Here is an 11,973-nt window from a genome sequence, read left to right on the forward strand (position 1 = left end):
AAAGGAAAACACTTTCCTAAAAACCAAGTTAAATTTTTCTTTAACTGAAAAGTGTTTTCTATTAACCAATTTTTTTAATAATAAATAAATACAAGAAAGTCTGAAAATTGATTTTCAAAAAACCACTTTTCATCAAACAAACGCCACTTAATGCTTTCTTATTTGAGCACTTCCATTTGGATGAAACACAAATTACAGAAGACTTTGGGTGCCTAAAATTTCAGTGAAGGGATTAAAATGACAAAACATAGAAACTATGAGGAACACATAAAGGTATATAAATCTCACAGTGCTCCATTTCTAATTTCTAACCTGAGCTCAGCACTCTCTGCTCTGCAAATATATGAAATCTTTCCTTCCTGCTCTTAAAAGCAATGGTTGTGATTACACTTGATAGCTTTGAATACAATCAATGGCCCCCACCAAACTCGAGACCAAACTTACTCTCTCTCTCTCTCTATCTAAATATAAATATAAATATAAATTATTTCTTCTAAATATCTTTATTTAATAAATAAAAAAATAAAAAAAACAAACACACTCTTTCTCTCTCTTGTTGCTTCAAAATGGCCTGCAAGGAGCAGAACACAAACCTCCACTTATGTCTTAACACCTCTACAATAGCCCTTTCCTTTCTACTGCTTCTAATCCTCCAGCACAAGTGAGCGCCTTTTAAATTTCTAAAATGTGGGTTTTCTTCTTCAGGTTCTTCTTAGTACTGGGTCTGGTCTTTTTTTTGTTGATGATGAGTTTTTTTTGTTGTTTTTTGAGAGAAGTTTATTTGTGATCTTCATATGTTTAGCTTATAGTTTACATTTTTAAAACCCGGGCTTTCATCTCCATGTGAGCAATTATTTTTTGTGTTTCGTATTTTGGGCTAAAGGCCTTTTCTTTTCTTTTCTTTGCTGGATTTTCAGAAGTATATCGGTGATGAGGTGCGTGTAGATAAGTGGCAAGAACTTGGATTTGAAAAAAAAATGGTTGGGACGGCAAATAATGGCAGAATGAGGCATGCATTTTCAGTTGTAAATGGTGAGCAAGAAGTTGGTTTAAATAGTGCACCACCTAGTAATGCTGGATCAGAGTATGGTGGCTTTGAGTTCACAAGAGAAGATGTTTATGCTTTATTGTGTGAGAGAATGAAATACAAAAACAAGTTCAATTACAAGGTCAGTGAAAGTTTTTCTGGTTTTTAATGTTATAAGTGATTTAGTTAGCAATTTTTGTTTAAAGATTGGCTGTTTTTTGGGGTTCTGTAGGAGAGATGTGAAAACATGATGGATTATATAAAGAGGTTAAGGCTATGTATCAAATGGTTTCAAGAGCTAGAAGGAAGTTACCTCTTTGAGCAAGAAAAGTTACAAAATGCTTTGGATTTTGCTGAGAGCAGATGTGCTGAAATGGGTATGTTTGCTTTTTTGTTTCCCCTTCTTTTCTTTTTGTTTATTGGTTGCTGATGGATTTTTTTTTTCATTTTAGATTTGATAGTGAAGAACAAGGAAGAAGAATTAAATTTGATTATCGTGGAGTTGAGAAAGAGCCTTGCTTCTCTACAAGAGAAACTTTCCAAAGAGGAATCTGAGAAGTTGGTAAGAAAGAGTAGATGAAAACTTTGGTATCCTTCACCTATACGATACTGATCTGTGAATTATCTTTCATGATTCTTCTTCTTTTCTGGATTCTCCAGGCTGCAATGGATTCTCTTGCAAGAGAGAAAGAGGCTAGACTTACCGTTGAAAAGTCACAAGCTTCCCTCTCTGAAGAGCTCGGAAAGATTCAAGGAGAGCTTCAAAATGCGAATCAAAGGGTAATATAAGAAATGCAATTTGAAATAGTCCTGATGATTTTATGAAGTGACCTTTCCTGTGCGCTTATATGCTTTGTTGAATTCTGCAGATAACATCAGTAAGTGATATGTACAAGTTGCTACAGGAGTACAATTCAAGCTTACAATTGTACAATAGCAAGCTTCAGACAGATCTTGACACAGCTCATGAAAATGTAAAGCGTGGAGAAAAAGAGAAAGCTGCTATAGTAGAGAACCTAAGCACCTTGGGGGGTCAATACATGACATTGCAAGATCAATTTAATTCGTGCAAAGTAAGCTGGTCTCGTTCCTTTTCTTCTTGGTTGAAGTGTTGAATCATTTCTCGTGACATTTACTAGTTAAGCGCATGGTACAATATTATTCTTAATGAATAGTGAGGAAGATGACTTCAATGTTCTTGCAAGAGCAGACACTTTGGAAAAAGAATGCTTTCAGTCTTCAGGAGAAAAAAAAATGTTATTACTAGGTATTACCTTTGAGGTATTTAGAAACCATTTTTTCTCGCTTGAAGTGCAGAAATAAAAATACTCCTAATTGGCATCATTATTGCACCCATGAGAAAAATACCTACAGGTTTTTTGTTTTAACTCTCTTTATCAGGATCGGAATTGATTTTTAGTGCACTTAGGCTGCAGGCACTATTGGAGCTATTGCTTTGAAAAAGAAGGCCGCCGATACTTGTTTTTTCTTATAGATCTGGTGTTTACTAATGCTTGGAAATTTTGAACAGGCCTGCTTTCTGAAAACATATCTGTTTACAATGTATGACTCCCCAAAATGAGGAATGTGGTGAATATAACTGGTTAGGTGGGAAACTAGTGCGAAGTCCAAAGTCAAACTTGAACACACATTACTAAAAGATGTAACCCAAATACTAGAGGAAAGAAATTCCTTTCTGAAAGCTTCTTTATGTAAGCAGTCTAAATTATGATCTGAAGTTGCTAAAATGGTTTAATTTCATCTCAAATATTGTTAAGAAGTAACATTGAAGAGACATCCAACCTAAGGTTCTAAGCTGTTAGGGATATCTTCACTGATAGATCTCAAATTTGGAACGCAAGGAAAGTTGAAAAGAACTTTTTATCCAACCACTTGTCATTCAACATTAGTTATGATTTTCCATGCCAATGTGCATGGTCTTGAAATATAACAATCCACAAGGAAGTACAAAGATTGCGGTTCTGGAAGCCTGGTCCATTTATATGTAATTATTAGCCTTATACCCTAGCATTATAGGAATTACCATCTGTGTAGAGAAGCAAACAATGTCACTAAATGAGGTGATGTGCCGTTGCTAATCTGGTGAGCTTGTCAATTTTCAGTGATCTAACTTAGCATCCTTGCTTTAGGAAAATGTTGTCAATATTAGATGGGAAAGTTCTGCAATCGGCATCCCTTTGCCAAGGGTTTTAAGATGGGTAAACAGTTTAAATGGGCCTCTCAAAAGATAGTGAAGGGTTTTGAATTAGGTTGCTTGCTCTGATCATGCAATCATTTGGATAAGATTTTTGTCTAGTCTACAAATGTTCAGTTATAGGAGTACTAACTAATTTTCTTGCACAGCCTTGTTAAAAGTTGTCAAATCATGTTATGAGATCTTAGTGGGGCGTGCTAATAACAACAGTGTTGTATGGTTTTCTGGATGAAAATTGTTTTTATACTACACTTTATCCAGTTGAAGCATAGGATAATTTTTTGTCCCCCCCCCCCTTCTTTTCCTGCTTTTCTTTTAGCATTCCTAATCTATCATTGATGGATAAAACTATCAGGCATCCGTGAATGATGCTGCAAAGCAAAAGGATGCGCTGGTGAAAGAAGTTGCATCTGTAAGGGCAGAGTTGCAACAGGTGAGAGAGGATCGCGATCAACTGCAATTGCAAGTTCAAACTTTAACAACTGAAGTAGTTAATTGTGAAGAGCTCGTTGTAAAATCAAATGAATTAAAGGTTTGTTTTTAAAATTTAAATTTTCATTCCCTCACTAGTCTAGTGCATTTACAAATATATTTTCTTAAATGTTATGTGCAGGAAAGATGTGTATCCCAAAGCAACCAGTTGAAGACATTGCAGGATCAGCTAGATGCTGCCCAAAATAAATTAAGGGTATTGCTATCGAGTTTGCAAGAGATTTTTCCATGTGCTTGATTAGTTGCTGCTATTTTATAGTGTTATTTGAATTTATTATAATGGTTAAGGTTATTCTCTTTTTAGGTATCTGATTTATCTGCATTTGAGGCAAAAACTGAATTTGAAGCACAAAAGAAACTTATATGTGAGTTACAAAACCGCTTAGAAGATGCAGAACTTAAAATTGTTGAAGGAGAGACGTTAAGGAAAAAGCTACACAATACAATATTGGTAATCATAAAGTCTCCAACTATTTTCTATTTGAGTACAACTTACATTTATCTTATGAAGCTCTGTTATGCTGCAGGAACTAAAGGGAAATATTCGTGTGTTTTGTCGTGTACGGCCTTTGTTGCCAGAGGATAGTCCTGGTGCTGATGGAAAAGATGTATCTTATCCCACAACAACAGAAGCTCTTGGGCGAGGCATTGATTTGACACAAAATGGTATTCTTGAAATAACTTAATATTTGATTGAACTTTGTTTTACTGCTAGAATACTATTTCTCTTGTTCAAATCATATCTTGAATCTTTCAAACTAATGTCATGCTTACTTTCTCACCAGGGCAAAAATATTCTTTCACTTTTGATAAAGTTTTTATGCCTGATTCAACACAAGAGGATGTTTTTGTAGAAATTTCTCAGCTTGTTCAAAGTGCTCTTGATGGTTATAAGGTGATTTATCCAGCACTGAGTCTTTTTTTATTGCATTTTCACGAACATATATGTGGCAAATGGCAACTGCATGAGTGCACTTATGTCCTTATTTGAATTTTTTTTTCAAGCCCTTTGAGAAACTTTAAGTTAATTGTTTCAACTCATTGTAACTTAATTTTTTTCAGTCACTAAATTTATCTTAACTAGTTCATCTAGTCAATGATTAAAAAGAGAAATCGTGAATCTTTTTTTTATTCTCTTGCAGTAAGAGATGATTAGCTTTGTTTTTCTAGGTTTGCATCTTTGCCTACGGCCAAACTGGTTCTGGTAAAACCTATACCATGATGGGCAAACCAGGAAACCTGGAGCAGAAGGGGTTGATACCCAGGTCGTTAGAACAAATATTCCAAACTAGGCAATCTCTTCAATCCCAAGGCTGGAAATATGAAATGCAGGTGAAAAGTAGTCTCATTTGTTGTTAGAATCGATGACATAATTTTATGTATCATAATTAAGCATTTTTTTTACAACAATAACAGGTGTCAATGTTGGAAATATACAATGAAACAATCCGAGATTTATTGTCAACTAAAGATTCATCAAGAACAGAGTATGGCAGTAATGGAAAGCAATACGCAATTAAGCACGATGCCAATGGGAACACACATGTTTCCGATCTCACTGTTGTGGACGTTTGCAGTTCTAGAGAGGTCGCTTTTCTCTTGGATCAGGCATCTCATAGTAGGTTAGTAATGTTTAGAATATGAATATTTTCTCAAGCTCTTTCTAGTCATTTCTCTATTCTTAAAATATGGCTGTCTAAAATAGACGTTTTAATCATTTAATACTTTTTTTGGTGCTGTTTAACCATCTAATATGTTTGTGCAATACTGTATTGTGCAATGTATGTGAATCTCCATATTTCTTTTTGCATTTCCAATTCTTCTTATTGTTGATACGTGCTGCTATAGATAAAAATTCTCAATAAAAAAAAATCTAATTTGATTGTATTCAAAAAAGGAAAATTGCACACATGCACACAAACAAATGTGGTGTATGTCTTTGTTCCCTTTTGGCATTACGGTTCAACTGTGCTTTTGAAAATTTTTAATTTTTTTTAGCTTTAAATTAATAATTTTTTTAGTGTTTTTAGATCGTTTTGATGTGCTAATAACAAAAATTCATTTTAAAAAATAAAAAAAATATATTTTGATGCATTTCCATGCAAAAAACACTTTGAAAAACAACTTAAACCACTCTTAAACAGACCCTTCAACTTGTTACCCTCAATTACAGTGCTATATGATAAAAACTTGAAATTTTTGCTTCTTGTAGGTCTGTTGGCAAGACCCAAATGAATGAGCAATCATCTAGAAGTCACTTTGTTTTCACATTGCGAATATATGGTGTTAATGAGGTAACAATACCTTTGTTTTCTGTAAGTTCTTTTCTGTCGTTCCTTTTCTTTTATCCCCTTTAAATTGAATGTCTGTTTCCATCCATTAGAACACAGAACAACAAGTACAAGGTGTTTTGAATCTTATTGATCTTGCTGGGAGTGAACGTCTTTCCAAGAGTGGCTCGACTGGAGATAGATTGAGAGAAACCCAAGTATGTGACTTGACTCTTGTGACCTGATAGTATATTTTATTAATTAATTCACTATTAGTAATCAAATTTATTTCTCTGTGCAATCTTTATCAGGCTATCAATAAAAGCTTGTCATCTTTAAGTGATGTTATATTTTCCTTGGCAAAGAAGGAGGATCATGTACCATTTAGAAACTCAAAGCTTACTTATCTATTGCAGGTAAATAGCTTAAAAGACTTCGAAGAATTTAAGCTTTAAGTGCTGCTTGTATGGAATTATCTTTGATAAATCAAGTCTTTCATCTTTATATGATTATAGTAGCAAAATCTCTTACACAACTATTAAAGAGACTTCCTTGTTGTGAGGATGATTCTTCTTTTAAGATCTTCACACTACACTATTATATAAGGTTCATCTCTTCTCCACTCTGTATGAAGTATTTTGCATATTTCTTATTGAGTTCTCCTATGCCATCATTGGAGCAAAAAAAGGTTTTTATAGATAAATTAATAGCTCTTCTTGGAGCTTTCGTTCTATTTTTTTTTTTGTTTGGCCTACCTATAGTAGGTGAAAACACATCCCAAGAAAACTACCTGAATGGTTATCTTGGAAGTAAAACCTAATTTTGTGTCTTTTCAAATTAAATCCTGGCTAACATGAACACTCCACACCATTCTTTCCCAGTGTTTTTGTTTATCTTGGTGATCTAAGATATTTTTTTTTCTTTTAATCCCATGTTCTTTCAGCCATGTTTGGGTGGAGACTCGAAGACACTGATGTTCGTAAACATTTCTCCTGATCACTCTTCACTGGGTGAGTCACTTTGCTCACTCCGATTTGCATCCAGGGTTAATGCTTGTGAGATAGGTATTCCTCGACGTCATGCCAACATGCGGTCATTTGATTCTCGCTTGAGTTTGGGCTGATTCTAACACAAGATGATAGTATTATGTATCTCTGTCACGAGTATTGGTAAATTGAGAAAGTGAGAGTGATCCTAACACGAACTGATAGTTAGTAACCTGTATAGTGCATTACATTGTTGTTATTAAAAGGCTTTGCCCAATTATTATTTTGTTTACTCGAGAATGAGTTCCTTATGAAATTCTGTTGTAATTACCTGTTCACACTGATGTACTTGCTTAATTCCTAGTTTCTTTCATGTTCTTACATAATAACTTATAGTTTTGCCATTTGCCTAAAAATGCACGAGGAATTTTGAAATGTAAGTGGGAAGGCTAAATTGCAAATTAAGAATAAATAGAAAGTACACTGTAATGTGAATATATTTTCTTCATCACCCGTAAGGCTCAACTAGCTTTGAAGTTCATCCGGGTAATAGGTAAATTTACTCTTCAGATCAATTGGATTCTGTTGCATGACCTCTTGCAAAAGTGCTTTTGTGTCTCGATAACTTGATTTTGTATCAGGCAGGTTTTTCCTCCTTGATGCATCTTCAAGCTGTCAATGAATCAGAAACTGAACAATTAGTTCAAAGAAAGTTGTGCAAGAGAATTAGAGAAAAATCTCTGCTTGTAACCATTGATTCACCTTTTCGAAGTTGTCAAACAATCTGATAGCCAGATCAGTAAGAGGCTGCTTGTCATCTACAGGAACTGCAGAGATAATCTTGTCCAAATCATAGTACATGAAGGTGGACTTGATTCTCAAGTATTTCCTGACATAATTCAGGGTGTCTGGTCCTATCAAATCCTCCAGAGCTAAGAGATCAAAGGCATATCTCTTTACCCTACGTGCGCTACCTTGTAATCCAACATTTGCCATATAAATTCCCTTCTTCAGAAAAGAACGTGTGCCTGTCTCCTCATTTGCAAGTTCTGCACTACATAAACAATGATGAATGGTTGCAATATCAAGGGAACATATCAGAATTCTACACTCGGGCAACATTTTTGTAACAAGAGAATGAGAAACTTAGCATTCTGACGTGATGCTATAAGAAAGCTTACTGTTCTCCACAGAAGGCACTGGCAAGGGGATATCACGAGCCCACCAATTATCCTCCGCGAGAGAGACACCGGTACTGGGATTTCCAATGAGAGCTATTGAAGCAAGGCCTAAAGCTAGTCTTCTTGTAGTTTGAAACGAATTCTCTCGAAGATTAACCGGCTTTTTGCCTAGCAATCCAGTTATTTTCATCCTTCTTTGAGGTTTCTGCAAGTTGATAAGTTTTGGTATGGCTGGCAGGGTTTCAGTGATTCCATTTAAGTTTGTTAAATGAGCCATTCTGAAGTGTGAAGAGTGGCAACTCTGAGCAACTGTAATGAGTTCTTTGTTAGGTTTTGTGTTCTATCCATTCCAGGAAGTATTGGTTACTCGTGACCACCAGAAGTATATCCTCACAGAGGACAGTTTGGGCATTTCCCCCCAATTAGTCTGGGATTTAAATTTTAGACTACATCTTCAGCACATTCTTCACTATGTGGTAAACTAGTTATAGCCTTTTCAATTATGCCCTTGTGTTTTGGACACAACCATCTCTACAGTCTATATTCTAAAAATGTAGCAGATTTCAGACCTTGAAGTGTTAAAATAGATCATATTAGACCTCCCAACTCCTATCCACCCTTTTATCAGATGCTTAGCGGTAATCTGTGTGTTACTCATCCTGAGGAGCATAAAAACTTTCATTTCTGAGTTGCAAGAATCATAAACCAAGATTTGAGCCAGGGGAATCTTCATTCTTCAAGTCCAAGGTCAAGAGGAAGCCTAGTAATCTAGGATGCTCTATGCAGAGGTATTATATCAACTAAATGCTAAGAGTTATCCTCGCAATGTTCATTGTATATTTTAGCAGCAAGAGGTCAAGTAGACATATAAAACCTATTTCCAACAATCTCATGTGGCAGACAGAAGCAAGCATATATTGTTATAAAAACAAGCCCTACGTAGGAGGGACAGGACAGCAGATACTGTCTACGTTCTGTCAGTTCAGTATCAGGATGATGATGATGACAAGGATAATCCCGAGCCCCTTTTATGGATATAGAAGCTGAGGGGAAAACATGGGTGGGCTATAGAAGCAGAATTCATTGACATTTGTGCTAAAGCAAAGCTAAACTCTAGACGTTCCCCATCCAAATAGAAAAGCTAATGGAAGTGGGAGGACGACGGGATTTCTATATCAACTTACTAGATCGACACGTAATGCCAAGAATATTGATAGAACCAACAACCTTCGTCAGCTTACTACAGAACTTGTTTGAATACATCCATAATTTCTTGATTGGTTGTAGTTAAGTCTTATCTTTGCATCATCAAGAATTGAATAAAGCTAAATAGTTCATTTTACAACGTTAATTATCTCCCTTAAAACGAGGAAGATCGTGCAATGGATCGAGAAAGATTGGGAGTTTGAGCTTGAGTCAACAAATGCTATGATCAATCAAGATGACTAATTAAGGGAGGATCTGGATCCCACAAACTCAACTAGAAATGAGAAAACAAAAGTAAAATACTTAAACTGACTTTGAGTTCCTATATCCTGCAATCCTTAAAGTCAACACAGAGTTCACCATTGCAGCAATCAACGTATTGTAAGCCAGGTAAGGCCATCTTAATTTTGATGACACTGGATTTCTTTTACTTCGGTAAAATATTGTTCATGATTCATCAAGGTTCACACTTCGAGAGAGACAAATAATTACAGGATGGAGATTTAGACATTAAGAAGATCATTAGACAAATTTCAAAGATGCATGATTAACTGGATAAAGCAGAACTACTTTCCACATATGTTAGAATAACTAAAATCTAAAGTGGGTCCAATATTATCGATTCAGCCACGTCTTATTCAAAGGGAGATTGCATTGATTCTAAACCAAATAGAAAAAAACAAGCAGCATCCCGAGTTAAATTTGCCGAACTCAATAGCTAATCCAAGCCTCTATAAAGTAGACCATAAGAGCAACAGAGCAGAAAGGGAAGAAAAGATGGCTGGAGATTCACAGGTCATTAAGACTAGAGTTGTCAGGATAGACTCGGAGAAATCATGGGATTTCTTCATCAATCAAGCTACCAGTAAAGAATGCCCTGTAAGTAATTCTCTCTCTTTTTTCATGCGTGCCGCTGTATTGATGATCCAGCTACTTAGAATCTACGTTTCAAGAAATTCTACTCAATTCCGCCAGCTTTTGTACAGAGAAGTTATCATTTTAGAGGCTAGAATTTTATAAAAATTAAAAAGAATTAGCCTTTCCTTTTGGCTCCCTGCAGGTGGTGGTGCTCTTTACAGCTTGTTGGTGCATGCCCTCAGTAGCCATGAATCCTTTCTTTGAGGAAGTAGCCTCGAACTATAAACATATTCTGTTTCTCTCTGTGGATGTTGATGAAGTTAAGGTAAATTAATTTGTTCAACATAACCATTTAAAATCCTAAACTAACACACACACACACACACACACACACATATTAATCTCATCAACCATATGGAAATTGATGCTGACATGCCACAGTTGCTAGGGATTCCTTCCTCTGTTTCACAAAAGTGTATGGACTCGTTTTATCTTCCAAACTCTGGTAATTGATTCTTAAAGCTGTTGAACTTTTGGGCCAGTTGCATGTTATTGGAAAGCAAAACATGTGCAAGCCTGCAACAGGGATTTTGACCTGCTAGATTTTTGGTTAAAATATGGAATATTTTTTTGGTATTAAAACTTGGAATTTGTTCAATCCAGGATCTCATTCATTACATCAATAATTGCACTGTACTGAGTGAAGACAAATCAAATCCATATGACGGCAAATAAAATAAAAAAACCCTAAATTTTTAAATGAAATAAGTCAAAAATCTGATCTAACGTCACATGACTTGTATTTTTTTTCTTATTTTGGCACCCCACCAATCACAAAGCTCACAAAACCTTATCTATGAACCCAATATAAAAAGGACAATTATATAAAACTCTATACAGAGCATCCAAAGAAGCAATAACCTCCTTCTTTATTGCATCAATAATCTAGTCCCAGGCACTATTATATCAGGCCACAATAATGGACTCTAAACATTGTCTAATATCAATGCATGTCACGTGATTTCTGATAAATAATGGTGTTGTGCTCGTATGAAATAACCAGGAGATAGCTACGAGGATGGAGGTGAAGGCCATGCCAACTTTTTTATTGATGATGGGAGGCGCTAGAGTCGATAAGCTGGTGGGTGCAAATCCAGATGAGATAAAGAGAAGGATTGGTGGTTTTGTTCACACTATTCAGGGGTACAAAGCAATCTAGGAAGTGGACAAGGTGCCAAACATGGCATCCTCAAGATTGTACAGGAACTTGCTGTAAATGAAGGGTTTAGCAGTGTTTTACTTGAAGATTTCCTCTGTGATCTGTGGGCTTGACTTGCTTGAATTTGATTGTTGTTTTCAGGGCTTGGAAACCCTATTCAATGGTTAAAAAGATTGCCATTTCTTTTCTCTCCCCACTTATTTCTCCTTTTGGGAAAAAGCTAGAGGATGCGAGCATTCTCCTATCGATCGCTAGCATTGTTGAGCGTGATAATGAAGACACTTGCAAGAACACAGTGCATGAACGCATCAAGCATATAGTAAACAAATAATATTAAAATGACAAGTATATAGTATGCCCACCAACAAGACCACATTTATATGCCTGTCCAGCTCGTGACCTTGTTAGGGAGGAATAAAAAAAAAAGGTGATTTCTTCTCCATTTAAAGATGGAATTAAGATCCTTTTCAGGGTAATTATTAAGTTTATTTGGAGCAAGGTTTTGATGACGGCTTGAAT

At 35.6% G+C, this 11,973-nt stretch overlaps 3 protein-coding genes across 5 annotated transcripts; 2 read left to right on the forward strand and 1 right to left on the reverse strand.

Moving 5' to 3' along the window:
* The first annotated feature begins 524 nt into the window (after positions 1-524).
* Positions 525-7,282, forward strand: LOC118063001 (kinesin-like protein KIN-14N). 3 transcript variants are annotated; one of them, XM_035076903.2, is made up of 17 exons: positions 525-661; positions 918-1,169; positions 1,260-1,404; positions 1,480-1,589; positions 1,688-1,807; positions 1,897-2,100; positions 3,598-3,774; positions 3,856-3,930; positions 4,039-4,185; positions 4,262-4,400; positions 4,520-4,629; positions 4,905-5,066; positions 5,151-5,356; positions 5,947-6,028; positions 6,118-6,222; positions 6,316-6,420; positions 6,948-7,282. In XM_035076903.2, the coding sequence occupies exons 2-17, from the start codon at positions 978-980 to the stop codon at positions 7,125-7,127; spliced, it is 2,259 nt and encodes a 752-aa protein (XP_034932794.1). In that variant the 5' UTR covers positions 525-661; positions 918-977; the 3' UTR covers positions 7,128-7,282. The 3 variants fall into 3 exon arrangements, with proteins under 3 accessions (XP_034932794.1, XP_034932793.1, XP_034932796.1); XM_035076902.2 differs by having other exon boundaries at positions 530-687; XM_035076905.2 differs by having other exon boundaries at positions 530-687; positions 3,598-3,675.
* A 135-nt stretch (positions 7,283-7,417) lies between these two features.
* On the reverse strand, positions 7,418-8,540 carry LOC118063002 (photosynthetic NDH subunit of lumenal location 3, chloroplastic). Its single transcript, XM_035076906.2, has 3 exons — positions 8,172-8,540; positions 7,753-8,039; positions 7,418-7,662 (listed from the first exon to the last, which is right to left on the reverse strand). Exons 1-3 carry the CDS (start codon positions 8,446-8,448, stop codon positions 7,516-7,518), a joined length of 711 nt encoding a protein of 236 aa, XP_034932797.1. The 5' UTR covers positions 8,449-8,540; the 3' UTR covers positions 7,418-7,515.
* A 1,542-nt stretch (positions 8,541-10,082) lies between these two features.
* LOC118063003 (thioredoxin-like protein CXXS1) lies at positions 10,083-11,642 on the forward strand. Its single transcript, XM_035076907.2, has 3 exons — positions 10,083-10,256; positions 10,438-10,560; positions 11,299-11,642. Exons 1-3 carry the CDS (start codon positions 10,155-10,157, stop codon positions 11,452-11,454), a joined length of 381 nt encoding a protein of 126 aa, XP_034932798.1. The 5' UTR covers positions 10,083-10,154; the 3' UTR covers positions 11,455-11,642.
* Positions 11,643-11,973: the final 331 nt, after the last annotated feature.

The sequence above is a fragment of the Populus alba genome, chromosome 1 (genome assembly GCF_005239225.2).
Source record: "Populus alba chromosome 1, ASM523922v2, whole genome shotgun sequence".
Classification (NCBI taxonomy): Eukaryota; Viridiplantae; Streptophyta; class Magnoliopsida; order Malpighiales; family Salicaceae; genus Populus; species Populus alba.

Bases quoted from the DNA above. Each gene is read 5' to 3' on its own strand.
- LOC118063001 (XM_035076903.2), top strand. From the start codon at position 978: ATGGTTGGGACGGCAAATAATGGCAGAATGAGGCATGCATTTTCAGTT. The intron at 3,931-4,038 runs GTATTGCTATCG...TTCTCTTTTTAG, and splicing joins CTGCCCAAAATAAATTAAGG to GTATCTGATTTATCTGCATT. The intron at 4,401-4,519 runs GTATTCTTGAAA...CTTTCTCACCAG, and splicing joins CATTGATTTGACACAAAATG to GGCAAAAATATTCTTTCACT.
- LOC118063003 (XM_035076907.2), top strand. From the start codon at position 10,155: ATGGCTGGAGATTCACAGGTCATTAAGACTAGAGTTGTCAGGATAGAC. The intron at 10,257-10,437 runs GTAAGTAATTCT...GGCTCCCTGCAG, and splicing joins CTACCAGTAAAGAATGCCCT to GTGGTGGTGCTCTTTACAGC. The intron at 10,561-11,298 runs GTAAATTAATTT...TGAAATAACCAG, and splicing joins TGGATGTTGATGAAGTTAAG to GAGATAGCTACGAGGATGGA.
- LOC118063002 (XM_035076906.2), bottom strand. From the start codon at position 8,448: ATGGCTCATTTAACAAACTTAAATGGAATCACTGAAACCCTGCCAGCC. The intron at 8,040-8,171 runs GTAAGCTTTCTT...TATGTAGTGCAG, and splicing joins AGTGCCTTCTGTGGAGAACA to AACTTGCAAATGAGGAGACA. The intron at 7,663-7,752 runs GTGAATCAATGG...ATTCATTGACAG, and splicing joins TGTTTGACAACTTCGAAAAG to CTTGAAGATGCATCAAGGAG.